Genomic DNA, 27,891 nt, shown 5'->3' with positions numbered 1-27,891 from the left:
AAAAATGGTGCAAGGGAATGTAAAGTGGATGTTATGCACTTCTAAATGTATATCCGTGAACTCAATGAACCACATGAACACAATGCTCTTTGTCCTACAGGCTAATACCAGAAAAAAGTGGTGGGAAACCGCTACTGAACATCCCACTGTAATTTAAGTCGCTGTGCTCTTCTTAATGAAAGGCGGCTTGTGTGTAGGACTGGTCTAACAGGTTTACAAGCCTGAAATTAAATACACTCTATTCAAAGTCTCAATAAAATTGAATAGTGCGTTAGTGGTATATTGTGGATGGAACAAATGTTCCCCAGGAATTCGGGAGAGTTGAAGCTGAACATGTGCTCTCAGTATCCTAACAGGATAAAGTCGCCGGCTGCTGATTAAGATGACCAGGGCTGTGCGGAACAACCCATCATGAGTGAGGTTAGTATGTATGTGAGATGGGATGAGAAGAATATTCTATACATTACATACCTACTGACATGACATTACTGAGATGTAGGTTTAATCAGAAAAGATCCATTCCTTGTGTTTTCTTTATTGTGATATGTTGGCTGACAGTACGCTATGGGCAATGGTGTCCCTTGTGAATTTACTATTGAATTCTTTAATATATGATGAAAGGATACCTTTTATAATTAAGTGACTAATTAAACATATAGTCAGTCAACTGTACAAGAGCCAATCATATACAAACTTGTTTGCCGGCTGATCACATTTTTATGCAGGCATGCACATCATTGTGGGTCGGTAATACATCCCTTTAGACTATACAGCTTGTATGGGGACAAACAATCAAAGCTATGGTTCTTCTTCACGTGTAGTTAATGGCGGAATGTTAAAAAGAATTATTACAAGTGCAGATCTACATGATATATGTAAATCAGTGTCCATTATAGGCACAAATTTGTGTAAAAGTAGCCTTATATGTAAGGCATGATCCTTCCGATGCTTAGATGATTGATTACATTTCATTCAGTGTACTGATAAATGATCTATATGCGGAATAGGTATTATGTAATCATTTACATTGCCAACCTGTGGTACCCTAGAGGTTTTACGCCATGATTCTCCGTGGTAGTTGCACTGTTCTAGCAGGACTTTTAAAAGCTAGCAAAGGTTATTGTAACTGCAACATAACACAATCTCAATGTATTACTGTAGGAAATTAATGCCAACTTACAACAATCACAAGGATTCTATCACTACAACTCTTTCTCTTTATGAAGCAGCAATGAGATTGCATGATAGTCATGGACTACCAACAACGGAGTTTATGGCCATAGAACTTGCAGAAGTAGTATGACATAATTTATGTGAGCAGAGGGCACCTGGCACAGGAACGCTGAGAAAACCTGCAAAATATCAGACGGTTTAGACATCTTCGCCTAATGAAAACACTGAAATAAATAACAAAATAAGACAAATGGGATAGGAACCGTTTGACTACCAGATAGGCTTTTTCTTTTAGGGTATATTTACAAGTGGCAGATGGGTTGCAGATACATCTATGTTTGTCCCATTCACCTGAATGAGATTGGCGGAAATCCATGCCTAATGCCAAAATATCCATGTTCAGATGTAACTGATTGTCACGTATGGATACACTATCTATTATGTGTCCTTCTGAAAAAATAAGGGGATATTATGGCATGATTCGTGCATCACAATCCCCAAGACAGTGATGACGATGGAACTTAGTGTATCAATAAGAATAATCCGGCTTGATTTACAAAGGCACCTTCATATTTTAGTCTGGGTTGTAAAGAATTTAACAATGAATATTTAGGTACAGAATTTACCAGCAAAGACCACAGTCTGACTACAATGTACTACTCACTGCTAAATGTAAAGCAACCAAGGAGCATCACCCTTCCCTTCACCCTCTACAAACCTGACAAACACATTAGAGAGGACCTTTCACCAAATTTTTCATGTAGAACTGAACACAGGATGTAACAGAGGCTGCAGAGCAGAATGAAACCTTTTTTTTATTTCGGATCTCTGTGGTGAAGATATTAGCAATCAAAGCTAAACTCAGTTGTGGTGCCCTTCCCCTCACATTGACGCCTTTTTTGATCAGGACATTACATGTCACACACAGAGAAACCTGAGCTAATGCAAAGGCCTATTCTTTTTTTGCTATGTTGCAGCAGTCTTTTGATTGGTCAGCATCATACAGGGAGGAGAAGTAAACGCCCCTAGTGAAATCTATCTGATAACAACTAGTTGGACGTAACAAAAGTTAACTCATTAGGTGCCAAAGTCTTTGATTTCTAATATATATGCAATATAAGAAGGTGATTTTGTTAAGCATTTTACTTCTCTATGTAGCTACTAATACATCATGTGTTCAGTTCAACATAAAAAAATATTGATGAAAGGTCTTCTTTAAGGCAAGACTCTTGGTCAGCAGCTCTCCAACAATTATGTTTGCCTTGAAAAGAGCATAGGAGCAATGATTTCTGGAAAGTTGCTGACTGACAGAGGGACGTTTAGGAAGTACGGTATTCAAAACAATGCATTTTTATTTAAAACATGTCATACCAAAAGGAGACAAAGTGGATCTGAAAGAACACAATGAAAATGTATGTAATGAACTGCAATGAAAAAGACAAGGATCTTACTTAATTTAGCTAATCTGAAAATTGGCAGCATCATAAACACACCAAATACTTAAAGTGGGTAGTTAGCCTGATGTCGTGCTCACAGTGTTTTTCCGGTGGTCAAAGGCTTCGAGGTTTCTAGTAGGATTTTGGAAGAGTTTTCAAGCTTTTTTTGGAGCATTTTTTGCTACCTCATTTGTTTTGTCACTGGCAACCACCACTGAGCTCCTTGCTTTCTCTTCTGATGGGTAGCTCCCTATAATCTCTCCAGTCCATTAGTGGCCACTGATTGGCTGCAGTTTGACATTGTGTAAATATGAAAGTTTGTCTGCAGTACCCTACAGCAGTCACTAAGCAGTGTACATAGTTGTGGTGGTCCACACCTCTACTGGAGGTCATTATATCTGGTCAATGGGGGTACAAAGTATCAGACCACCATCAATCTCATACTGATGACCTATCCATACTTACAGATACGTCATTGATATGATAGTACTAGAAAACCCCTAGGATAGTGTTCCCAGATGAGGGTCTTCTCTATATCGGCTCAGAATAAGGCCAGGTTTATATTGCGCTAATGGCAATGCGCTGACAGCATCCGATACTAACGCAATGTAACGGATGCTATAGCGCACCCATTGACTGCCATTATGTAGCGCATTACTAAGGCATGTCATAATCGGCATGCGTTAGCGATGTGCCATCATTCTGTGATGGACCATTGGACGCGGTCTGCAGTGTTTCGGGGTCCATCACCGCTAGCGCAGATTTATCGCATAACGCAATCTTTAAAAGGCAGTAGCGTTGCGCGGTCCGTTTAACGCATTGGTTGGACGGACTGCACTAACGCAATATGAACCTGGCCTAACTAAAAGCCCGACGATTTTCTATAATGACCAGATGATGACCTCCTTAGGTTGATTGTAACTAGTCTGGATCACAATGCAAAGCAATTTGCTATAAACCAACAAAGCCCTGTTATAGTGATAATATCGCTGCAGAAAATAACATTCAGCAGATTACAGCTCAGAAGCCTCTCATTCATACAATACCTTAAGGCTATAAGTCTCAAATATCATTCTCTTCCAGCTCAGTATCAAGATTGCAGTTGCGTTAAAATGTTTCAACATACAAATAAATGTGGGAAGAAATTAACTTGGTCTATGTTTACATTTATCTGCCAATCATATACTGCTGCTCATTGATTATGACTGTTCTCATTTTTCAGTGTTACAAGGAGCATCTCAGGACAATTACAAGGATAAACATCTTTATAGTGTGATTTTAAAAGGCATTTGTCTCCAGATTTTACTATACAAATTGTATATATTATCAAATGGATCTCCTGGATCTAATGAGGCTGAAGTTGTTGCTTTGAAAATCCATCTCACTATATAATTCTTTTCTAAAGTTATTTTTCGTGTGATATCACCATGAGATTTTTATGAATTCAGTTGGAGCTGGCAAGTGGTTTTTCTAAAAGAATGGTACAGGTATTCTTTTGTATTGTGAAATCTTGTGATAGATTATCTTTAAGACTCACTTTAAAGAGGCTGTCCACCACTTTTACATTGATGACTGATCCTCAGCTGTTATATGTAGTGATATAGCTAGTTATATGTGTCCAGAAGTACTCAGTTGTGGAGCTGCTCCGTCTTCTGGTAGTGGCCGAGGCTGGGTACTGCACATATGCCTCCTACTCAAATCAATAGGAGGCAGATGTGCAGTACCCACTATCAGAAGACGGCCAGCTCCGCAAATGAGTCCTTCTGGCCAGTGGCACTGGCCACCATCAACACCGATAACAGCTGATCAACGGGAGTGCTGGGGGTCACACCCCGGCCGATCACACAATGATGACCTACACTAAGGATAGGTCATCAATGTAGAAGTAGTGGACTGCCTCTTTAATGTTAAGTTATTCACAGATGTTAGAGGAGATGTCCCATCAGGCACTATTAAAGGTGAATAAAACATCAAAGACGGTTTTTAGAGAGGACAGAAGAGTATCAGGCTGCAATGTCTGTCTTTTTAAAATACAATTATGCGGACGTACGATAGTTCTTTTGTTTTTTTTCATTGGCAGTAAATAGTTAACTAGGCGATTGTTTAGGTATCCTTTTTTATATCATTATTTTTTTCTAAAAAAACAAAAACCTATCTATCAACTGTACTGCGAAATTGTAATGTGAACTGAGCATTTAGGCCCCGTCACACATAGCGAGATCGCTAGCGAGATCGCTGCTGAGTCACAAGTTTTGTGACGCAACAGCGATCTCAGTAGCGATCTCGCTATGTGTGACACGTACCAGCGATCAGGCCCCTGCTGTGAGATCGCTGGTCGTGTCGGAATGGCCTGGGCCATTTTTTGATCGTTGAGGTCCCGCTGACATCGCTGAATCGGCGTGTGTGACGCCGATTCAGCGATGTCTTCGCTGGTAACCAGGGTAAACATCGGGTTACTAAGCGCAGGGCGGCGCTTAGTAACCCGATGTTTACCCTGGTTACCATCCTAAAAGTAAAAAAACAAACGCTACATACTTACCTATCGCTGTCTGTCCTCGGCGCTTTGCTTCTCTGGTCTGGCTGTGAGCGCCGGTCAGCCGGAAAGCAGAGCGGTGACGTCACCGCTCTGCTTTCCGGCCGCTGTGCTCACAGCCAGACCAGAGAAGCAGAGCGCCGAGGACAGACAGCGATAGGTAAGTATGTAGCGTTTGTTTTTTATTTACTTTAACGATGGTAACCAGGGTAAACATCGGGTTACTAAGCGCGGCCCTGCGCTTAGTTACCCGATGTTTACCCTGGTTACCGGGGACCTCGGGATCGTTGGTCGCTGGAGAGCTGTCTGTGTGACAGTTCTCCAGCGACCAAACAGCGACGCTGCAGCGATCCGGATCGTTGTCGGTATCGCTGCAGCGTCGCTATGTGTGACGGGGCCTTTACACAAGTAGATTCTATATACATTTCAACGACATTTTCTAACAAGTTATCTTGTGCTGAAAGGCAAACAGTAGAGATTTACCTGGCACTTGACGTCACAGGGTACATTATCTCCTATTGTAAGTAAAGAACCTTAGAGCTTTTGTACAGAGCATTACACATGTTGGTGGCTTGTATAATCAATATATACAGTATAAATAATATATTGTACTGGAAGTGCATTTCACTCCTTAAGTCTATGCATTAAACTAAAGGTACCGTCACATTTAGCGACGCTGCAGCGATCTAGACAATGATCCCGATCACTGCAGCATCGCTGTTTGGTCGCTGGAGAGCTGTCACACAGACAGCTCTCCAGCGACCAACGATGTCGGTCCCCTGGTAACCAGGGTAAACATCGGGCAGGGCCGCGCTTAGTAACCCGATGTTTACCCTGGTTACCAGCGTAAATGTACAAAAAAACAAACACTACATACTTACATTCCGGTGTCTGTCCCTCGGCGCTGTGCTTTCCTGCACTGTCAGCGCCGGCCAGCCGTAAAGCAGAGCGGTGACATCACCGCTGTGCTTTACGGCCAGCCGGCGCTCACAGCCAGTGCAGGGAAGCACAGCACAGCACAGCAGGGAAGCACAGCGCCGGGGGACAGACACCGGAATGTAAGTATGTAGTGTTTGGGTTTTTTTACATTTACACTGGTAACCAGGGTAAACATCGGGTTACTAAGAGCGGCCCTGCGCTTAGTAACCTGATGTTTACCCTGGTTACCAGTGAAGACATCGCTGAATCGGCATCACACACGCCGATTCAGCGATGTCTGCGGGAGGTCCAGCGACGAAATAAAGTTCTGGACTTTCTGCTCCGACCAACGATGGCACAGCAGGATCCTGATCGCTGCTGCCTGTCAAACTCAACGATATCGCTAGCCAGGACGCTGCAACGTCACGGATCGCTAGTGATATCGTTCAGTGTGACGGTACCGTAATATTATGTTGATGGGTAGCCCTGTTAGTGGGGTTTCAGGCAGATTTTAATATTCAGAATTACTCCCTTACCCCAAATTAAAATATATAAATTATTGTAATGTGGTTTGCAACACAATATACGGTAATAATATTAAAAGTGTGAATGGTAGGGGCACATTTATAGCACTTTACAATGTTTATCATAGTCGCTTGGAGTAAGACATTCCCATTATTAACATTTTTCCCCAGTTCTGTGGATAGGTGAGAAAGGTTATATTATTTATGGTCTAGCGGGGAGGACTCCCATTGATTGATAGAACTGGACGTTCCAACCTGGTGATCGTCCTATTGGGGACAGCCATTACTCCAGGCTAGTCAACCTATAAGGGATGTTACAAGTAAAAGCATGGTAGCAACCAAGGGAGAAGTTTTGGAAGCATGACAACACTTTGTACATCATAACACCTAATATAATAATAGTAATATAAGCTTTATTTATACAGTACCAAAGTAAATCTTTCAGTTGCAGTTTGCTTTGTGTATATGGGGATTATGAGGTGCCTAAGTAGCTAATTACTAAATGGAGTAACATTGTAATAAGTACTGGCGTATAAGAAATTCTTTTGTAGCATGACTTTCTATCATTAAGAAGTATCTTTAGTAGAGATGAGTGGAACGAACAGTAGAGGATTGAGCTTGAATCAAATTTCCTGAAACTTGCAGGTTCATGTGAATTCAAACATTTTGAGATTAGTTTGAACACAAAAAATTGCCAGGATTTGATCCTCACACTCCTGAACTATTATAGAGTGGGATATCTTCGTACAACCTTACCCATAATGCCCTGCAGCTATGACATCTAGCAGATATCATACCTTGTACTGTAGTGGTCACTAACTGGGCCATCACAGATCAGCAGGTCCCAGTGGTGCACAGTTTGTACAGCAGAGTCATTTTCCATCTACAGAGTCACTGTGTAATTCTCTTACTACTATGCAGTGTAAGCTCTTATGGTCAGTGGGGTCCTCTCTCTCACTTTTCCGTGGTGTATCAGCTCTTCTGTTCAGCAGGGACCTCTCTTTCTTGAAGAAATCAAATTTTGGGGGAAAATCCAGCAAATTTCATCTCCACTCATCAAGTGAAATGAGTCCTGGAAGTGATAATATTGTTCTCACAGACCCCTGATCTCAATATCATCGAGTCTGTCTGGGATTATACTAAGAGACAGAAGTATTTGTGCAAGCCTACATCCATAAAAGATCAGTGGTTAGTTCCCCAAGATGTTTGGTACAACTTGCTCGTCAAGTTCCTTCAAAAACTGTGTGCAAGAATATATAGAAGAAATGATGTTTTGATGCTGTTTTGAAGGCAAAAGGCGGTCACACCAAATATTAATCTGATTTAGAGTTCTCTTTTGTTCATTCACTTTGCAAATTAACTGATAATAATAACCTATTAGCACTTCAATTATTTAGGTCATTCTTAATTTTTCCACACATACCTAAAATGTTTACACACTTTTGTACATATATACACATATAAATTAATTTATATACCATGACCGTCATTTCTTCAAGCTTCACTTGAGGATTTAGGCAAGCACATTGCACTGCCCATTGCTTTGCAAGAGACCCAACAGGACACATTCAATTCTCATTAAAAAAAATGAATTTTTGTATAAATATAAAATTCACATTTAATTTTTCACAGCACTGATGTCTTCTAATAGCCACCAATTTGTAAGATGATAAATTATGTCATTTAAAATTATTGTTAGCAAAGTGATATCTACTATAGCATTCTAGTATTCAAAGGCACAAGAAAAGCAGGACTTTGATAAATAGCTTGACTATCTTTGAGACATTGCCTTACAATTCACATTAATTATCTTACTTTGAATTGCTTTATAATTAATTCAAATGTGATAAGCAATATATTGCAACATCTGTAACATTTCCAGGTTATATTTTATTACCTTGTAAAATAAGTAGCAAGGATTCAGCAAAAGTTTTAGAGTACACTGGATCCTAGGCAAAAATAGTACTACAACAATGTAATACCGCTGCCCAACAAATTAACACATTTCTTATAGTTTGAATAGATATTATATACAATAGTAAAAATATGCTGTATGTGAAAAATATCCTCAGGCCATAAAGTATTTTCTCTACAAATCTTTTTTTCTGATTTATAAATTAAGAGATTGATCAATGTCGTGCAGAAATTATCTGCTGCAAGTGAATCTGTAAAAGTTCATCCAGATGTCTGTAAATTGATGGTAATGCAGACATATTTGTTGATTTAGTGCTGTAAAGGATATTGATGGTTAAATGCTCCACGTTCAAAGGTAGTGGAAGGTTTAATCACGCCATCCTTAGAGGTCTGCGGCAGGAAATGGGTCAAGTCCCATTCCTTGCAGATGTTGGTACTGAAAGGGTTAATTTTCACATACTTAAAGGGTTGGTTCAGCACCTAAAATGAACTTTCTAACTATTGTTACACCCTAACCACTTTTGTTATTAGTTTTATTTTAGAATACCCTAAACGTCTCCCTATCTATCTAATGTCAAAATGTGTTTTTTTACTGTACCACTAGAACACGTCATTGGATGAATTCATGGCTGTCTGCTGCAGTGAAGGGGTTAACAGTTAAATGTCTGGTTATCTAATTCCTGGTCTTCTAGGGAAGTAAACTGTTCTGCACAGACACAGGGCTGAAAAAATTCTCACTGATGTAACCAGTCATTTCAGGCCACATGTCCCACATAGGCGTCAATGGATGAATTGTGGGGATTTACAAATGGGACTAAAGTGGAAGACCTCGAAAGGACCTGGAAAATATATTTGGTTGACATTATATTAACCACCCCATATTTTAATTCATGAATAAATACATAGATTTTAGTTACATGAATAATTTTCCACTTCCACCAAAACATTTAACAGGGGTAGATCTACATTTACGTTAAGAATTATGCCTGCTATGGGGTATGTGAGTTTGGGAGCCTGGTCCCCAACACCCTTCTGCTGAAAAATTCTATTTCAACAGTATCTGCAACCTCATACTGTAAAATACTGTGCAGCGAAATATGTTGGCGCTATAGAAGCAAGCATAAGAAATAATGGATGCTCTTGGAAACACACAGGTGTTAACACCCCAATGACCTCCAATATGTATTAAAATGGCAGGGTTAAGGGACTTTATTCAGGAGCCTCCGCCCTCTCCCACGGGTGACAGCTCTTTTGGAACCGATCGGAATCAATTTACCCTTTAAACATTGCTGTAAATTGTGACAGCGGAATCCAAGTGCTTAAAAGGGGGTTAAAAGACCCCCTATGGCAGAATTGACCTGCTGTGATTGTAATAGCAGGTGCAGGTCACCGCCGTTTCATGGGTACTGCAGACCATGAGACCAAAGATCAGAGTAAAAATTATACGCCGGCAGGGTCCTCCCTCCTTATGTACCTGTGTGCCTTGTGTTTTGCTCATGTTTAGTTGTATTTGTCTATATTTGCCCCCTTTTCACATGTAACGAACAAGCCATGGAATAAATGGCGCTATAAAAATGTACAATAATAATAATAATACATGTCCCACATTGGGACTTAGTAGTAAAGAAAAAAATAACATAAAATGTGTGAAAAGGTAAAAAAAACACGAAAAGCACACACAAATCTCAAAAAGTCATTTTGCAACTAAAAACACAGCGTTTACATTAAAACAAAAATAAACCAAAAAGTACACACGATTGGTATCACCCGACCTATTAAACTGCCTTGTTATTTACTCCATATGGCAATAATGATTAAAAAAACCTCACAATTGGCGCTTTTTCATCATGACAAACAAAAAATTGAATAAAAAGTGATTAAAATGACCCACATAAAAAATATTATCTACATGAAAACGCCAAACCATCATGCAAAAAACAAGACCTTATATGACTCATTTGGGAAAAAAGTTACAGCGCTCAGAATATGATGATGCTAAATAAATCAATTTTTGTAAAATGTTGTTTTATTCTATAAAAGTTGCAAAGCATAAAAGAAACAATATAAATCTGGCATCGCTGTAATCGTACTGACCCGACGAATAAATTGGTCTTATCACTTTTACTGTACAGTGAAAGGCGTTTGTCCAGAGGTGTCTGACCACATGTGGGGTATCAGCTCGCTCAGAAGAAACTAGGTAACAAATAGTAGAGTCCATTTTCTTGTGCTATTCCTTATAAAAGTGAAAAACTTAAGGCTAAAGCAACATTTTAGAATAAAAAATTACAATTTTTTTTTTCATTTGATTTTGTATTATTCCCATTTGGCACATGAAGAGTTTTTAACCCCCGGAGCTTTTTTCATTTTTTACTACTCTTCTTCCCAGAACCATAACTTTTTTATTTTTCCGTCAATATGGCCATGTGAGGGCTTGTGGGACGAGTTGAACTTTTGAACAACACCATTGGTTTTACTAGAAAACGGAAAAAAAATTCCAAGTGCGGTGAAATTGCAAAAAAAGTGCAATCCCACACTTGTTTTTTGTTTGGCTTTTTTTACTAGATTTACTAAATGCTAAAACTGACCTGCCATTATGATTCTCCAGGTCACTACGACTTATTCCGTTACCTGTAGAGTCTCCATTTTTCGTGATCTCGGGTTGGGTGAGGGCTTATTTTTTGCATGCCGAGCTGACGTTTTTAATTATACCATTTTGGTGCAGATATGATCTCTTGATCACCTGTAATTGCATTTTAGTCACGGCGACCAAAAAAACTTAATTTTGGCGCTTTTACTTTTTTCTTGCACCGTTTAGCGATCAGGTTAATACTTTTTTACTGATAGATTGGGCGACTCTTAACGTGGCAATACCAAATATGTATAGGTTTGATTTTATTTTTATTGTATTATTTTGAATGGGGCGAAAGGGGGTGATTTGAACTTTTATATATATTTGTTTCATATTTTAAAAAACATTTTTTTTACTTTTGGCATGCTTTAATAGTCTCCATAGGAAACTAGAAGCTGCCATAGCCCGATCGGCTCTGCTACATAGGAGCGATGTTTAGATCGCCTCTATATAGCAGATTTACTGACTTGCTATGAGCGCCGACCACTGGGTGGCACTGACAGCAAGCCAGCACTGACAACATAGAGATCTCCAGGAGACCTCAGGTTATCACACACCCGTGATCACGTGCCGGGGGTCATCGGTGTGCATATTTCTGGCAAGATGGCCGGAAGGACGATTTAAATACCGCTGTCAGAGTTTGACAGGGGCATTTAACTGGTTAATAGCAACGGCTATTGTGGGCACATGTCAGCTGTTCAAAACAGATGACATGTCCCCGGAAAGATGTGGGCTTACCGCCCGAGCTCACATCAAAGGGAAGGAGACTGACATCGGCATACTATTACGCCCAATGTCGGTAAGGGGTTAAAATGGTATCACTTTTGGTCAGTTTTCAATATATACGCCCCTCAAAATCCATTTAAATTTGAATAGGTCCCTAAAGAAACAGGTTTTGAAAATTGCTTGAAAAAATTAGAAATTGCTACTAACCATTCAACCTTTCTAACATGCTAACAAAATAAAATGACATTTGAAAAATAATGCAGATGTAAAGTAGGCATATGCAAAATGTTATTTCTTGATTATTTTATACAGCATAACGAGGATATAAAGATTGAAAGTTTCAAAAATGCTAATTTTTTAAAATTTTCACCAACATTCTGATATTTTTACAAATAAATAGAAAATATATCAACCTAAATTTACAGCTAACATAAAGTACAATGTGTCCCTAAAATTATTTGAACTGATTATTTATATCCAACCATGATTTATTTAGATTAACTATATATACAATTTCAATCATAATTCTTTAACCCAAATTAGATTTATTATCAAAATTTCAAAACTGAGTGACTGGCTTCATCATTAATATGAGCAATCAATGTGATGTCACAGCTGCATCCAAAATATTGAGACCCAAGCAGCAGCGCAGTGCCAGCACCGGACCTGGGGAGTGTAAGTACTATCTGATTTTGTTATTTTACATTACAGGAGTCATTTGAGGTCCACTTGCCTACAAATTTAAAATGCTTGGTCATTTTTGAGAGTTGCGATCCCACCTCCCTCCCATGTACATTGGATGGTCAGCCAGACAGACTGGATCCTTATCTCCCACAACATTCGATCATCCATAGACCCAATATGTATGGACCATACCATCTGATAGCAATGCTTACACTGAAATGGCATGTTGTGTTTTCTTTCTCTCCTAGGCCGGGATCACACTTGCGAGAAACTCGCAGGAGTCTCACACCTCAAGACTGCCGGCACTCGGACCGGAGCGCTCAGCTACATAGAAATACATGCAGCCGCACACTCCTGTCCCGAGTGCCGTGTATTGAGATGCGAGACTCTTGCGAGTTTCTCGCAAGTGTGACCCCGGCCTTAAGGTACCATCACACTAAGCGACGCTGCAGCGATACCGACAACGATGTCGATCGCTGCAGCATCGCTGTTTGGTCGCTGGAGAGCTGTCACACAGACAGCTCTCCAGCGACCAACGATCCTGAAGTCCCCGGGTAACCAGGGTAAACATCGGGTTACTAAGCGCAGGGCCGTGCTTAGTAACCCGATGTTTACCCTGGTTACCGTTGTAAATGTAAAAAAACAAACACTACATACTTACATTCCCGGTGTCTGATCAGGTCCCTCGCCTTCAGCTTCCAGCACTGACTGAGCACCGGCCGTAAAGTACAGCGGTGACGTCACCGCTGTGCTTTGCTTTACGGCTGGCCGGCACTCACCAGTCAGTGCGGAAAGCTGAAGGCGAGGGACATGACCAGACACCGGGAATGTAAGTATGTGGTGTTTGTTTTTTTACATTTACAACGGTAACCAGGGTAAACATCGGGTTAGTAAGGGCGGCCCTGCGCTTAGTAACCCGATGCTTACCCTGGTTACCAGTGACGACATCGCTGAATCGGCGTCACACACGCCGATTCAGCGATGTCAGCGGGAGATCCAGCGACAAAATAAAGTGCTGGACTTTCCCCAGCGACCAACGATCTCCCAGCAGGGGCCTGATCGTTGGTCGCTGTCACACAGAACGATTTAGTTAACGATATCGTTGCTACGTCACAAAAAGCAACGATATCGTTAACGATATCGTCCAGTGTGACGGTACCTTTACTTTATATCACCTTTGGTGACACTTTAGCTGACTAATCAATCTCTCCATCAGCTCCTACTAGCATACACAAGAGCTAATTCTCCACTTTTATCCTTTCCACACCATCTCCTATAATCATAGATGACACAGTGTCACTTAGCAATGAAAGAGCACCTCACTTAGCTCATGTATTATTCCTATTAATGCTGAATATTTAAGCTCATGGCATTAATTTAATGAGCAGAATGCTGTAGAGGCTTCATATCCAAATTAATTTATGGACTCTATGAGGATGTGTTAAATAACCATCAGTATTAATGGAAATTGAGTATTAATGAAGCAAGAAGCAAGAATGTCATACACTATATAAATGTAGAGGTGAGAAGATGATATCAAAACACTGGGCACATATTCCTCCCGCGGTCTGGTCTCATTTTCATAATGAAGATAACAGCAGGAAAAAACTGTTTTAATGGTGATTAAAGTGATCTTAGTGTGCGATGTGCACATCTCGCTGTCTTATTAAAGATAATTACGTGTTTTTCAGGGAGAGATATCCAAACATAGAAAGGAAAGGGCCAGCACTCTGACACATGTGTCAGTATACGATCATTCTAGCAATTAAAAGACATTGCATCCTCATCAGCCATCATCGTAATCTTGCCATTTTTAGGTAAGTAAGTATCTGCACTCTTCAAAGCAGCTGCTATACTAATAGTTTTTTAATATTTAATATATACAGTGGATATGAAAAGTCTACAAACCCACATTGAAGTGTCAAGTAAGGCTAGTTTCACACTAGCGTTTACCTGATCTGCGGTGGGCTGCGGACTTCCTCCGTGAAGCCCCGCCCTCGGCCGCACCTCCGCCGCTAGCTCTGCCTACTTCTGCATGCGGCCCACATGCGGCCTGCGTACCTATCTTTAACATTAGGTACGCAGGTCGTGCCGCTGTATGCGGATGCGGGTGAATCATCTTCAGCTTTTCAGCAGAGGCCTGTAAAATGTACTGATATTTAGAATTGTTAATAATTCCCTTCATTAGTAAAATCCCAGTTCTAGCTGTCAAAAATCATCCAGAATGCATAATGCTGTCTCCATCATGCTACACTGTAGGTATAGTATTCTTTTGGTGATGCACAGTGTTGGCTTTGCATTAATCATACCTGTTGGAATTATGACCAAAAAGCTTAACCTTTTTCTCATTAGAGCATAATATGATTTCCAACATGATTTTGGAACACTTAATGTAGGTTTTGTAAAAGCATATCTGGACTTGGATATTCTTCTTTGCAATAAATGGTTTCCATCTTGCCATCCTACTTCACAGGCTAGACACATCAAAGAATATGGGAGACTGTTGTCACATGCAGTACACAATCCACAATCAGTACTTGCCAGAACTTCCTGCAGCTCTTTTAGGCTATGTGCACACGTTGCGGATTTGCCTTCGGATCCGCAGCGGATTGGATGCTGCGGATTCGCAGCAGTTTTCCATCCATTGTACAGTACCATGTAAGCCTATGGAAAACCAAATCCGCTGTGCACATGCTGCGAAAAATACCACGTGGAAACGCTGCGGTGTATTTTCTGCAGCATGTCAATTCTTTGTGTCAATTCCGCAGCAGTTTACACCTGCTCCTCAATAGGAATCCGCAGGTGTAAAACCGCAGGTGAAATCCGCACAAAAAACGCAGGAAATCCGCAGTGCGCTTTACCTGCGGATTTTTCAAAATGGGCGGAAAAATCCGCACACCAATCCGCAACGTGGGTACATAGCCTTAATGTTGCTTCAGGATTCTTAGCCGTCTCTTGGACTAATTTTCTTCTTGTCTTTTCATTAATATTTGAGGGGCTATTCAGTTCCAGGTAATGTCTTTTTTGTGCCAAATTTAAACCACTCCCTTTTTGCTGTTTTTTTTATCCTACTAGAACAGGTAAACTTTACAAGAATAGCAAGATAGGTGAGGAGAATATGGAGAACTTAATTTTGCTATCTTCTCCATTCTCTCAGTCTGCATTAATCGGACTGCACTCGAATGACATCTGAGTGCAGTTCCGGTGTTTTACATGCACCCATAGCCTGGGTACGCATGATCGGATCATCGGAGACACTCGCAGCATGCTGTGATTCTTTTCTTATGCTTAATCAGCATAAGAATACAGTTATATGAAAAAGTTTGGGCACCCCTATTAATCTTAAGCTTAATGTTTTATAAAAATAGTTTTTATTGCAACAGCTATTTCAGTTTCATATATCTAATAACTGTTGGACACAGTAATGTTTCTGCCTTGAAATGAGGTTTATTGTACTAACAGAAATTGTGCAATCTGCATTCAAACAAAATTTGACAGGTGCATAAGTATGGGCACCCCACCAGAAAAGTGGCATTAATATTTAGTAGATCCTCCTTTTGCAAAAATAACAGCCTCTAGTCGCTTCCTGTAGCTTTTAATGAGTTCCTGGATCCTGAATGAAGGTATTTTTGACCATTCCTCTTTACAAAACAATTCCAGTTCAGTTAAGTTTGATGGTCGCCGAGCATGGACAGCCCTCTTCAAATGATCCCACAGATGTTCAATGATATTCAGGTCTGGAGACTGGGATGGCCATTCCAGAACAGTGTAATTGTTCCTCTGCATGAATGCCTGAGTAGATTTGGAGCGGTGTTTTGGATCATTGTCTTGCTGAAAGATCCATCCCCTGAGTAACTTCAACTTTGTCACTGATTCATGAACATTATTAACAAGAATCTGCTGATACTGAGAGGAATCCATGCGTCCCTCAACTTTAACAAGATTCCCGGTGCCGGCATTGGCCACACAGCCCCAAAGCATGATGGAACCTCCACCAAATTTTACTGTGGGTAGCAAGTGTTTTTCTTGGAATGCTGTTTTTTGGCCACCGTGCATAACTCCTTTTTGTATGACCAAACAACTCAATCTTGGTTTCATCAGTCCACAGGACCTTCTTCCAAAAAGAAATTGGCTTCTCCAAATGTGCTTTTGCATACCTCAGCCGACTCTGTTTGTGGCGTGCTTGCAGAAACGGCTTCTTTCGCATCACTCTCCCATAAAGCTTCTCCTTCTGCAAAGTGCGTTGTATAGTTGTCCGATGCACAGTGACTCCATCTGCAGCAAGTTGATGCTGCAGCTCTCTGGAGGTGGTCTGAGGATTGTCCTTGACTGATCTCACCATTCTTCTTCTCTGCCTTTCTGATGTTTTTCTTGGCCTGCCACTTCTGGCCTTAACAAGAACTGTACCTGTGTTCTTCCATTTCCTTACTATGTTCCTCACAGTGGAAACTGACAGGTTAAATCTCTGAGACAGCTTTTTGTATCCTTCCCCTGAACAACTATGTTGAATAATCTTTGTTTTCAGATCATTAGACAGTTGTTTTGAGGAGCCCATAATGCCACTCTTCAGAGGAGATTCAAACAGGAGAACAACTTGCAAGTGGCCACTTTAAGTAGCTTTTCTCATGATTGCATACACCTGGCTATGAAGTTCAAAGCTCAATGAGGTTAGAAAACCAAAAAAGTGCTTTGGTAAATCAGTAAAAAGTAGGTAGGAGTATTTAACCCCTTCATGACCTTGGGATTTTTCGTTTTTCCGTGTTCGTTTTTCACTCCCCTCCTTCCCAGAGCCATAACTTTTTTACTTTTCTGTCAATTTGGCCATGTGAGGGCTTATTTTTTGCGGGACGAGTTGTACTTTTGAATGACATCATTGGTTTTAGCATGTCGTGTACTAGAAAACGGGAAAAAAATTCCAAGTGCGGTGAAATTGCAAAAAAAGTGCAATCCCACACTTGTTTTTTGTTTGGCTTTTTTGCTAGGTTCACTAAATGCTAAAACTGACCTGCCATTATGATTCTCCAGGTCAGTACAAGTTCATAGAAACCTAACATGACTAGGTTATTTTTTATCTAAGTGGTGAAAAAAAATTCCAAACTTTGCTAAAAAAAAAAAATTGCACCATTTTCCGATACTCGTAGCGTCTCCATTTTTCGTGATCTTGGGTTGGTTGAGGGCTTATTTTTTGCGTGCGGAGCTGGCGTTTTTAATGATAGCATTTTGGTGCAGATACGTTCTTTTGATCGCCCGTTATTGCATTTTAATGCAATGTCGCGGCGACCTAAAAAACGTAATTCTGGCATTTCGATTTTTTTTCTCGCTACGCCATTTAGCAATCAGGTTAATGCTTTTTTTAATTGATAGATCGGGCGATTCTGAGCGCGGCGATACCAAATATGTGTAGATTTGATTTTTCTTTTATTGATTTATTTTGATTGGGGCGAAAGGGGGGTGATTTAAACTTTTATATTTTTTTTATTTTTTTCAAATTTTTTTTAACTTTTTTTTTTTCCTTTTGCCATGCTTCAATAGCCTCCATGGGAGGCTAGAAGCAGGCACAACGCGATCGGCTCTGCTACATAGCAGCGATCTGCTGATCGCTGCTATGTAGCAGAATTGCAGGTGTGCTGTGAGCGCCGACCACAGGGTGGCGCTCACAGCCACCGGTCATCAGTAACGATAGAGGTCTCTAGGACCTCTATGGTTACCATCCTGATGCATCGCCGACCCCCGATCATGTGACGGGGGTCGGCGATGACGTCATTTCCGGCCACCTGGCCGGAAGCGGTAGTTAAATGCCGCTGTCTGCGTTTGACAGCGGCATTTAACTAGTTAATAGGTGCGGGCAGATCGCGATTCTGCCCGCACCTATTACGGGCACATGTCAGCTGTTCAAAACAGCTGACATGTCCCGGCTTTGATGCGGGCTCACCGCGGAGCCCTGCATCAAAGCAGGGGATCTGACCTCGGACGTACTATCCCGTCTGAGGTCAGATAGGGGTTAAAACAAGAAAATGATAAGGGTGCCCATGCACCTGTCAAATTTTGTTTGAATGCAGATTGCACATTTTCTGTTAGTACAATAAACCTCATTTCAAGGCAGAAACATTACTGTGTCCAACAGTTATTAGATATGTGAAACTGAAATAGCTGTTGCAAAAAAAACAATTTTTATAAAACATTAAGCTTAAGATTAATAGGGGTGCCCAAACTTATTCCTATAACTGTATATATATATATATATATATATATATATATTGTCCAAACTTCTGAGCTCATAAAACTATATACAGTTAGGTCCATATATATTTGGACAGAGACAACATTTTTCTAATTTTGGTTATAGACATTACCACAATGAATTTTAAACAAAGCATGACAGCAAAGGGTTTTCAACCAAGTACTAAAAATGAACATTTTATTTAAAATTATTAAATCTGTCCAATTACTTTTGGTCCCTTTAAAAACAGGGTGGCACATGTTAAGGAGCTGAAACTCCTAAACCCTTCATCCAATTTCAATGTGGATACCCTCAAATGAAAGCTGAAAGTCTGAACTTCAACTGCATCTGAATTTATTTGTTTAAAATTCATTGTGGTAATGTCTATAACCAAAATTAGACACATGTTGCCTCTGTCCAAATATATATGGACCTAACTGTGATTCAGTCTGATACCTTAGCATTGCTGTTTTAGGATATAATAGAATATACTAATAACATTGTTGGATACCTCAATGAGTCGAATGTCCACCTTTCTTTGCTATCTAGTGGGGAAAGCAGTGAATGAACAGTCTATAAAGGTCTCCATAAGATAGGTGTGAGCTAGAACCAATGACTTCACAATAAAATAATCAAGTTCTTTGATGCCTCCCAGTCCCACATCAGGAGGGAGGCGCTGATGGCACTATGTGCCTGCCAGGAGGAGTGCATGGCCCGATGTGTCCTGGCAAGCACTTGTCAATGCTATATTATCAGCGCCTCTCACATCCCGATGCAGAAGTGAGTGGTGACAGAGAACTTCTTAGAATGGTTTTTTTTAACTCTAATTTTACATTTTCTACACTATGCAATATTTTGTATAATCATTTATAAATATGATCATGTAAAAGATATGTATTGAAATACAAAGAAAGACATACGTTATTTTTATAGACATCTCTCCTACTCTAATGGCATATATAGATCATTGCACAGGGTATTTGGTAGCACCACCCTGACTTAATGTATGCCTACATTAGTGATGCATACTCAGTATACTAATCTCAATCTAAAACATTGACCATGGTCATCTACAATAAGTATCTGGAGACAGTATATAGTATATAGTCATTCTTCAGTCCACCACTCTTTCTACCCTGTGTATTTGATGCCCAATGTAAAAGCCCTGATCTGTCTTTTTTATGGAGTATAACAATTGAAAAAATATACATGAATACTGTGAAGCAGCATTGGCAGTCATGCTAGAGAAGGATTTGGCCATGATTATGTATTTAGCTTATAAAATGATCTCCAGAACCTTACGTTCAATGTCAAGACTGAAGAAAGATAAGCCGTATTCCCTCTCATCCCGCTAGGGGGCAGCTATGTCCAGCTGTTTGCCTTAGCTGTTAAGCAGGGCCTCAGGAGGCAGACAGGGGTGGATGCGGCTTGTGTTTGCAAGCTGTTTGCTGGCATTCATGGGTCAACATTACATTCCTTCATCCCACATTCAGTGGGAATTCATCCAAAAATCTTCCCTGGGGAAGGAACTGTCGGGTTCTTTAAAGAGTGAAGACAGGAAAAGCCGCAAAGCATTCAGTCGAAATGTGTTTCTGTGCAATAACACGATCTGTGTCACCATTACAGACAGTTTAGCCAACGTTTTTCAAAAAAGTTTGTGAAAACTACAAAAAACTTTCATGGAATTTGTTTTAATTTTTTTAACTGACTTTCTGCAATAAAAGACCTTATTTACATTATTGAATTTCAGATCGGGGCGGCCTTACCATTGGTGCAGCCTGTGCAGTCGAGATAAAGGGGCCCTCTTCTACCTCCAAAACAGTAAGCAGCTTTTGTCACAGACATATAGAGGGGCCCACGTACAGAGGCCCTCTCAGTCTGTGTCTGCTACTGTTCTGGATTTATATGTAGCTCCCATAGCCTAACATTTATTCTGAATGTCTGTCACATCCAATGTTTTCCGCGCTGTCATGCGCATGATAGCATGGCAAACACTGCCTCTCCATTACTAAGCCGTAGGCTTGATGTCACCAGACAATACAAAGGTGACATCAACCCCACAGATATGAACCCCACTTGCCACCACCACAGGGCAAGTGGGAAGAGCCATGCAAAGCACAAGAATTGGAGCATCTAATAGATACGCCTATTCTGGGGAGGCTGCAGGCTGCTATTTTTAGGCTGTGGGTGCCAATATCCATGGCCCCTTACCAGCCTGAGAATGCCAGCCCCCAGTTGTCTGCTTTAGTTTGGCTGGTTGCCAAAAATGGGGGGACCCCAAACCGTTTTTTAATTACTTATTTAAATAAATTTAAAAATTTGCGTGAAGGCCCCTCTATTCTTGATAACCAGCCTTGCTAAAGCTGACTGCTGAGGGTTACAGCCTGAAGCTGTCACTTTTGCCTGGCTGGTTATCAAAAATACAGGGGAACCCACAACATTTATTTTACATTTATTTATTATAGCGCAGGCGTTGACTGATGGGAGTAGTAGCCGACTCCTGTGACCGAGGGCAAACTTTTTACCTCCGGTCACAGCTGTGGTCTCATGCTGCCATCTGACAGGGAGGGAGCCACAGCACTCTGACTGGTGGTATTAGCCGCTGGTGTTTCTCGTGCTGTCATGCAGATGACGGCGCAAGAAACAAATGTTTGGAGCGCCAAATCCGAACAGTAACACGGACTCCATGGTGAAGTAATTGTTTGGGGTCCATGCCCAAACATAAGGTGTTCGGTAAGGACCCTGAACTTTACTGTTCAGGTTCGCCCATTTCTAGTGATAGGTGAACGTGCTCAGCACTGCTGGATACTCGATCAAGCATCAGGGTGCTATATCGAGTATCAAGCAGTGCCGAGTATCATGTGGTGCTCAAGTGTTTGGGTCTCCCCATAAGAAGCTCATTTTAATTATCCAAGCAGTGCACCGCACAAAAGTGGGGTATTTCCTTGCTGGGAGCACAGGAACTCCTCCGTTAGACAGACTTTTTGTCAGTGAAAGAGAGAGAGAGACCCCATCTTCTGGAAAAAAAGCTTAAGCTTCCAATTGACTTCCATTATACTCATTACTCACATCGAGCTTGTCCGAGCTTCCAACCCGCTCAATTCGAGTACCGAGCACTCGAGCATTTCAGTGCTCAATCAAAACTAAACACTACATGAAACCTGGTTTTATTTAGAAGGATGTGCAATGATTTGGAACAATAGTTTTATTGACTTGTGAAACATTCTGGTGGTCTGCCAGTCATAGTCAATGTACTCCAACATATTCAATTACATTTATTGGTGGCAGCCCTAATGAAATTAGCAATTCAATATATGTATGCTAGTCACAGGTACATGAGAGACAAGTGCACATAGGGTGATACAATTTAGGGTACACAGTCACACAGTGCAATTTTGATCGTTACGACGGCACGATTCGTGACGTTTGAGCGATATAGTTACGAGATCGCAGTGTCTGACATGCTCCTGCGATCAGGGACCCCGCTGAGAATCGTACGTCGTAGCAGATCGTTTGAAACTTTCTTTCGTCGTCTAGTGTCCCGCTGTGGCGGCATGATCGCATGGTGTAACATATATCGTATACGATGTGCGCATAGTAACCAACGGCTTCTACATCGCACATACGTCATGAAATTATCGCTCCAGCGTCGTACATTGCAAAGTGTGACAGCAGTCTACGACGCTGGAGCGATATTGTTACGATGCTGGAGCGTCACAGATCGTACCGTCGTAGTGATCAAAATGCCACTGTGTGACGGTACCCATAGGGTTGGGCGAGTTAGGGGGAGGTGAGATGGTGCTCATCTGACCAGGGAGTGCATGTCATAACCCCATTGTATGCCTGTAGGCATGTAATCTAGATATGACAAAGAGTTTGGTACTAACTTGAAACGTGTAATAAAGCTAGTGTTGAATACTACTACCGAGGGGAAAGACTACTTTTCCAGCAGCAGCACCCATCTCCTTTTACTCCTCAATCACGGATACATGAACACATGACATGTCACAGAGATATGTCGGAAATTTTGATAGGTGGGGACTACACATCAGCAGACCAATAAAACCGAGCGGAAGAAGAATTCAGCCCTGCGCTTCTCTCATCCAATACTGAAGACGGGCTCACAGACTTTACATAAAGCATGTCTTCAGTCTTGGTGTAGAGCACCCTCTGGTGGTCACGTCTGCTACTTTGTTTTAGTAAATGTTACAGTAATAAGATCACAGCAGGTTATAAAGTATTGGTTCTGTGCTAAAGAAATGTGTATCAATGGTAATTGTGTGTCTGCTGTGTATAAAATGAGTTTTAGATATGAGGCCAGATATTTAAAATAAATTACAAAATTACATTTAAAAAAACAACGTAAAGATAAAACATACTGTATGCTTCAGATGATTGGAAAAAGTCTTTTAAAAATGTCCAATTGGATGAATATAACTCTTTAAGCAATTTAAAGCCATATGCCCATATATGTGGAAATAAGATTGCATCTTTGAACATTTTCTTTCCTAAAACATTGAGGAAATATTTGAGAAGTGATAAAGGAATTGCTAGCTCTGCAGACCACACATGTCTGTAGTGGATGTCCTGCTTTGCATACAGTCTCAGTGACAGATTGTACACAGTCTGCTGAGTGCTGTTCTCTCGTTACACGCCTGATGTCTTACCCAGATTGTTCCATCTCTCCAGAATCTCACCACTAGAGCGCTCCATCTGAATGATGTGTCTCTGCTGTTCATCTCTGCTGTATCTCACGCTGTTTATGATGATGCATTCCCAGCAATACTAACATTACAGCTGACTGCTACTCTGCCCCATGCTGATAACACTGCGCCTCTCTGGACCTGAGCAACTATTATTGCGCTCGTCAAATGGTAATAAATGAAAATGAAGCTAAGATTTGAAGCTATATTCCATAATCTCATTTTAATAAAGAGTTGCTTGCTGGGATGTTCCTAGTGGCAGGATTATTTCAGCATGCGTGGCCTACATGAAGCTTTCTTATATAAATATACTGTATATACAGTTGCAATCAAAATTATTCAGCCACCAATGCAAGTTAGGCTTATTAACAGTTTTGAAATGTTGCAATAAACCAAATGCTAAGTTCACAAGAGACTATAAAAGATAATGCGACTTTCATTCAGAAAAAACACCATATTCATCTATAATGTCATCCGTTTTACATCCATGTGACATTGGTTTTTATACTTCTGCAGATAAAATTTACAAGTGTAAATAGTTTGCTATTTTAATAATTGTAATATATGCATAAAATAGGATAGTATAAGGATCTATATGGGATTACGTTTTTTTGCGCACCCATACACTTGCGTAGGCGAGTCTACTTTGAAATACTGAAGAATAGTGCAGAGAATGATTTTTTTTAACACAGACACCCAAGTGCTGTCCATGTAAAAATTTGGTCATGAAAATGCATTGAAAAAAAAAACAATTTAAATATCTCAAGTGATTTTTCCCAATTCTCCATATTGTATAATCCACATCCTATAGTCCTCCATAAAATATAATGTGCCCCATTGTCATCCATATAGTGTAATATACTCCCCATAGTCCTCCATATAGTTTAATATACTCCTCATAGTCCGCCATATAGTATAATACTCTCCCCATAGTGCTCTATATAGAATAATGCACCCCATAGTCCTCCAAGTAGTACAATGCCCTCCCCATAGTATAATGCACCCCATAGTTCTTCATATAGTATAATGTATTCCCCAAAATCCTTGATGCAGTATAATCCAGGTCCCATATAGTAGATATAATATAATGCACTGCCCATAGACCGATATAGTATAATGTGGCCCCTCTCAAAGTATAATGCAGCCCCCCCCCATAAAACATAATGCAGCCACCCCATAGGGAATAATGCAGCCACCCCACAGAATTTAATATAGCCCCCTCATAGAGTATAATGCAGTCCCCCAATAAAATATAATATAGCCCCCCTCATAGAGTATAATGCATTCCCCCAATAAAATATAATATAGCCCCCCTCATAGAGTATAATGCAGCCCCCCATAAGATGTAATGTAGCCCCCTCATATAGTACAAAGCAGCCCCCATAGAATATAATGTAGCCCCCAAAGAAAATAATGTAGCCCCTCCCATAGAGTATAATGCAATCCCCTTCATATAGTATAATGCAGACCCCCATAGAATGTAATGCAGCCCCATAAACAATAATATGTATCCCCCTCATAGTGTATAATGCAGCCCCCTCATAGTATAACGTAGCCCCCCATATAGTATAATACAGCCCCTCCATAGAGTATAATGCAGCCCCCACATAGGGTACAATGTAGCGCTCTCATAGAGTATAATGCAGCCTCTCCATAGAATATAATGTAGCGCTCTCCTAAGGTATAATGCAGCCCCCCTTATAGGGTGCAATGCAGCCCCCTCATAAATTATAAGGCAGCCCCCTCATAAGTTATAATGCAGCCCACCCCATAGAGTATAATGCAGCCCCCTCATATAGTATAATGCAGCCTCCCATAGAATATAATGCAGTCCCCTCATAGAGTATAATGCAGACCCCAGAGAGTATAATATAGCCCCCTCATAGGGTATAAAGTAGTCCCCTCATGGGGTACAATGCCGCCAATCCATAGAATATAATGTAGACCCCCCATAGAATATAATGCAGGCCCCTCATATAGTATAATGGAGACCCCTCCCAAAGAGTATAGTTCATCCCCCTCATAAGGTATTATGTAGCCCCCCGCCATAGAATATAATCCAGCCCCACAGTCCTACAGTATTATGGCCACCAGTACTCACTCACCGATATATAAAAAAACAAAAACAATACTCACCTCTTTTCCTTGTTCCTGCTCTGATCCCGGCTCTGCTCCGGTCTCAGCAGCTGCACTGCTCGCCACTCAGCATGGTGCATGGTGAAGTGACATAATCAGGCACCAGCTGCATCAGAGGCAGAGGGGATTGATGGGAGCGGGAGCGTCATGTGACGCTCTCTCCTCCATTATTGCTTTCAACTGTATCAGCATCTATGATGCCGATACAGTTGAATGCTGTGCACGGTAGCAGCGCTGGTGCCGGGCAGGCGGGCCACAGTGACTCACGGGCCCCATAGCTGCTGCATGGCACGCCACTGGCTGGGATCCCCTAGGCATCTGTCTAGTCTGCCTGCCCATATCGCCAACTCTGGTTGTAACAACTAAAGATGCTTATCATTAAGGGGTTAGATAAATTCGAGACTGCAGTAGTCACTAAAAATGGTATTTTGTGTTGAAGTTGGAGAAAACACTTGATATTTTGTTTTTATTTATTTCAAACAGCAGAAAGTTGCAAATTTGGCTAATAAACTTTATTTGCGAAAGGAGGTTGATTGATTTTGCTGCAACTGTGAATAAATGAGTATACGAGTATAGGAAAATACTCTAGATAGATATCTATGTATTATTGTATTTCTAAACATAGTTATACATATATACTGTATTTGTATATTTATATATATTTGTGTAGATAGACAAGTACGGTAGGTAGTTACATTCTCTCCAGTATCTCACAACCTGTGGGTTCACAATATATAGAAAGGGGCAGTATTTCTAATTGCCTATACACAGTACAAAAATATTTTATATCTTTACCTGGAATCAAAAACTTATCAACCCAACATTGTTGATCTATGACACTTATTATTTATTAGACTAAATATATGTAATGATCATCTTTGGCTAATCTAGTGCTGTTTATTCTGAACATTGCGACTTAGAGACAGTGTTAGATAGTATTTATCAGAAAATATTTTGCTTACATAACTCCCGTATGAAGCCTCATGTAAAGGCCTCATAATATAACTCCATACAGAATGTGGGCCATGCGAATTAGCCCCTATCCTATTGTGTAGATCAGTTCAAATGGCTTTACTCTAAGATCTTGCAATGTACTTTTAAGAATCATTCAGTGCAGCACAGTTTTACACAAACACCCCCTGTTCACACGGGCACAGGAAGTCACATGGAGTGAGAGCGGGTGCCCTACGCAACTGCCGGCGTATCTCAACACTCGGTCACCAGCCTGAAAGGCTGACAGACCCCTTGTTAGCCCAGTAGGGCTGCTACCAGTTCCTCAGTAGTGGATTTATGGATTGAGATAAAAGAGCTGCCCAATGATAAATTAGACATTTAATTACCTTAAGGGCACACTAGACAAAACACTATATACACAATTGGTATACATATATGGTGGTCATATGTGGAAATACAGATGGTAGTACAATAAGTATAAGCAGATGAAGCAAAAGTCGGTTACCGGCTTAATGTTAGGCCTTGATGCTGACAGCCTGGGTGCCAGTTGTTTCCAGTTTATTCCAACACAATACACTGCATGACCTCCCTTAGAAGTGAACCAAGGGACACAGCCTTGCACGATCACTTAACCCCTTGGTCGGTAACTCCCTTTCTTGCCCCCGGGATGGTCCTAGTTTCCCTCCCCTTGGCTCTAGTAGCTGAAACTCCAAAACCTTTAGGCTATGTGTACACATTCAGGATTTTTCGTGTTTCTTTCACGGTTTTTCGCTATAAAAACGCGATAAAACCACGAAAAAAACGCATACATTAAGCATCCTATTATTAGAATGCAATCCACAATTTTTGTGCACATGTTGCGTTTTTTTCCACGGCGGAATCGCATTCCGGAAAAAAACGCAGCATGTTCATTCCTTGTGCGGAATCGTGGGGATTCCGCACACATAGGAATGCACTGATCCACTTACTTTCCGCATGTGGCTATGCCCACCATGCAGGAAGCAAGCGGATCATGTGCGGTTGGTACCCAGGGTGGAGGAGAGGAGACTCTCCTCCAGGTCCTGTGTACCATATAATTGTTAAAAAAAAGAATTAAAATAATAAATCGTGATATCCTCACCCTCCGGCGACCCTCGCAGCGTTTCTGCTCCTCGCGATTCTTCCGTTCCCAGTGATGCTTTGCGGCAATGACCTGTGATGACGTGGGTCTCGCGAGACCGCTTCGTCATCTGAGGTCATTGCCGCTAGGCATTACTGGGGACGGGAGCATCGCGACAAGCGGGAAGACTGCCGGGGACGCCAGAAGGTGAGAATATCATGATTTATTATTTTTTAAATTAT

At 40.9% G+C, this 27,891-nt stretch overlaps 1 protein-coding gene across 1 annotated transcript in view; it reads left to right on the top strand.

The window, feature by feature from the left end:
• Nucleotides 1–287: 287 nt before the first annotated feature.
• The window catches only part of SASH1 (SAM and SH3 domain containing 1), a 415,520-nt gene continuing 387,916 nt past the window's right edge, over nucleotides 288–27,891 (top strand). Inside the window, exon 1 of the mRNA XM_069725895.1 lies at nucleotides 288–420. Within this exon, the coding sequence (XP_069581996.1) occupies nucleotides 412–420 (9 nt within the window). The 5' untranslated portion in view covers nucleotides 288–411. The remainder of the gene's footprint in view (nucleotides 421–27,891) is intronic.

The sequence above is a fragment of the Ranitomeya imitator genome, chromosome 5 (genome assembly GCF_032444005.1).
Source record: "Ranitomeya imitator isolate aRanImi1 chromosome 5, aRanImi1.pri, whole genome shotgun sequence".
In the NCBI taxonomy this organism is placed as follows: domain Eukaryota; kingdom Metazoa; phylum Chordata; class Amphibia; order Anura; family Dendrobatidae; genus Ranitomeya; species Ranitomeya imitator.
Note: the sequence above shows the minus strand (reverse complement) of the source record. Positions and strands in the feature narration are given on the sequence as shown.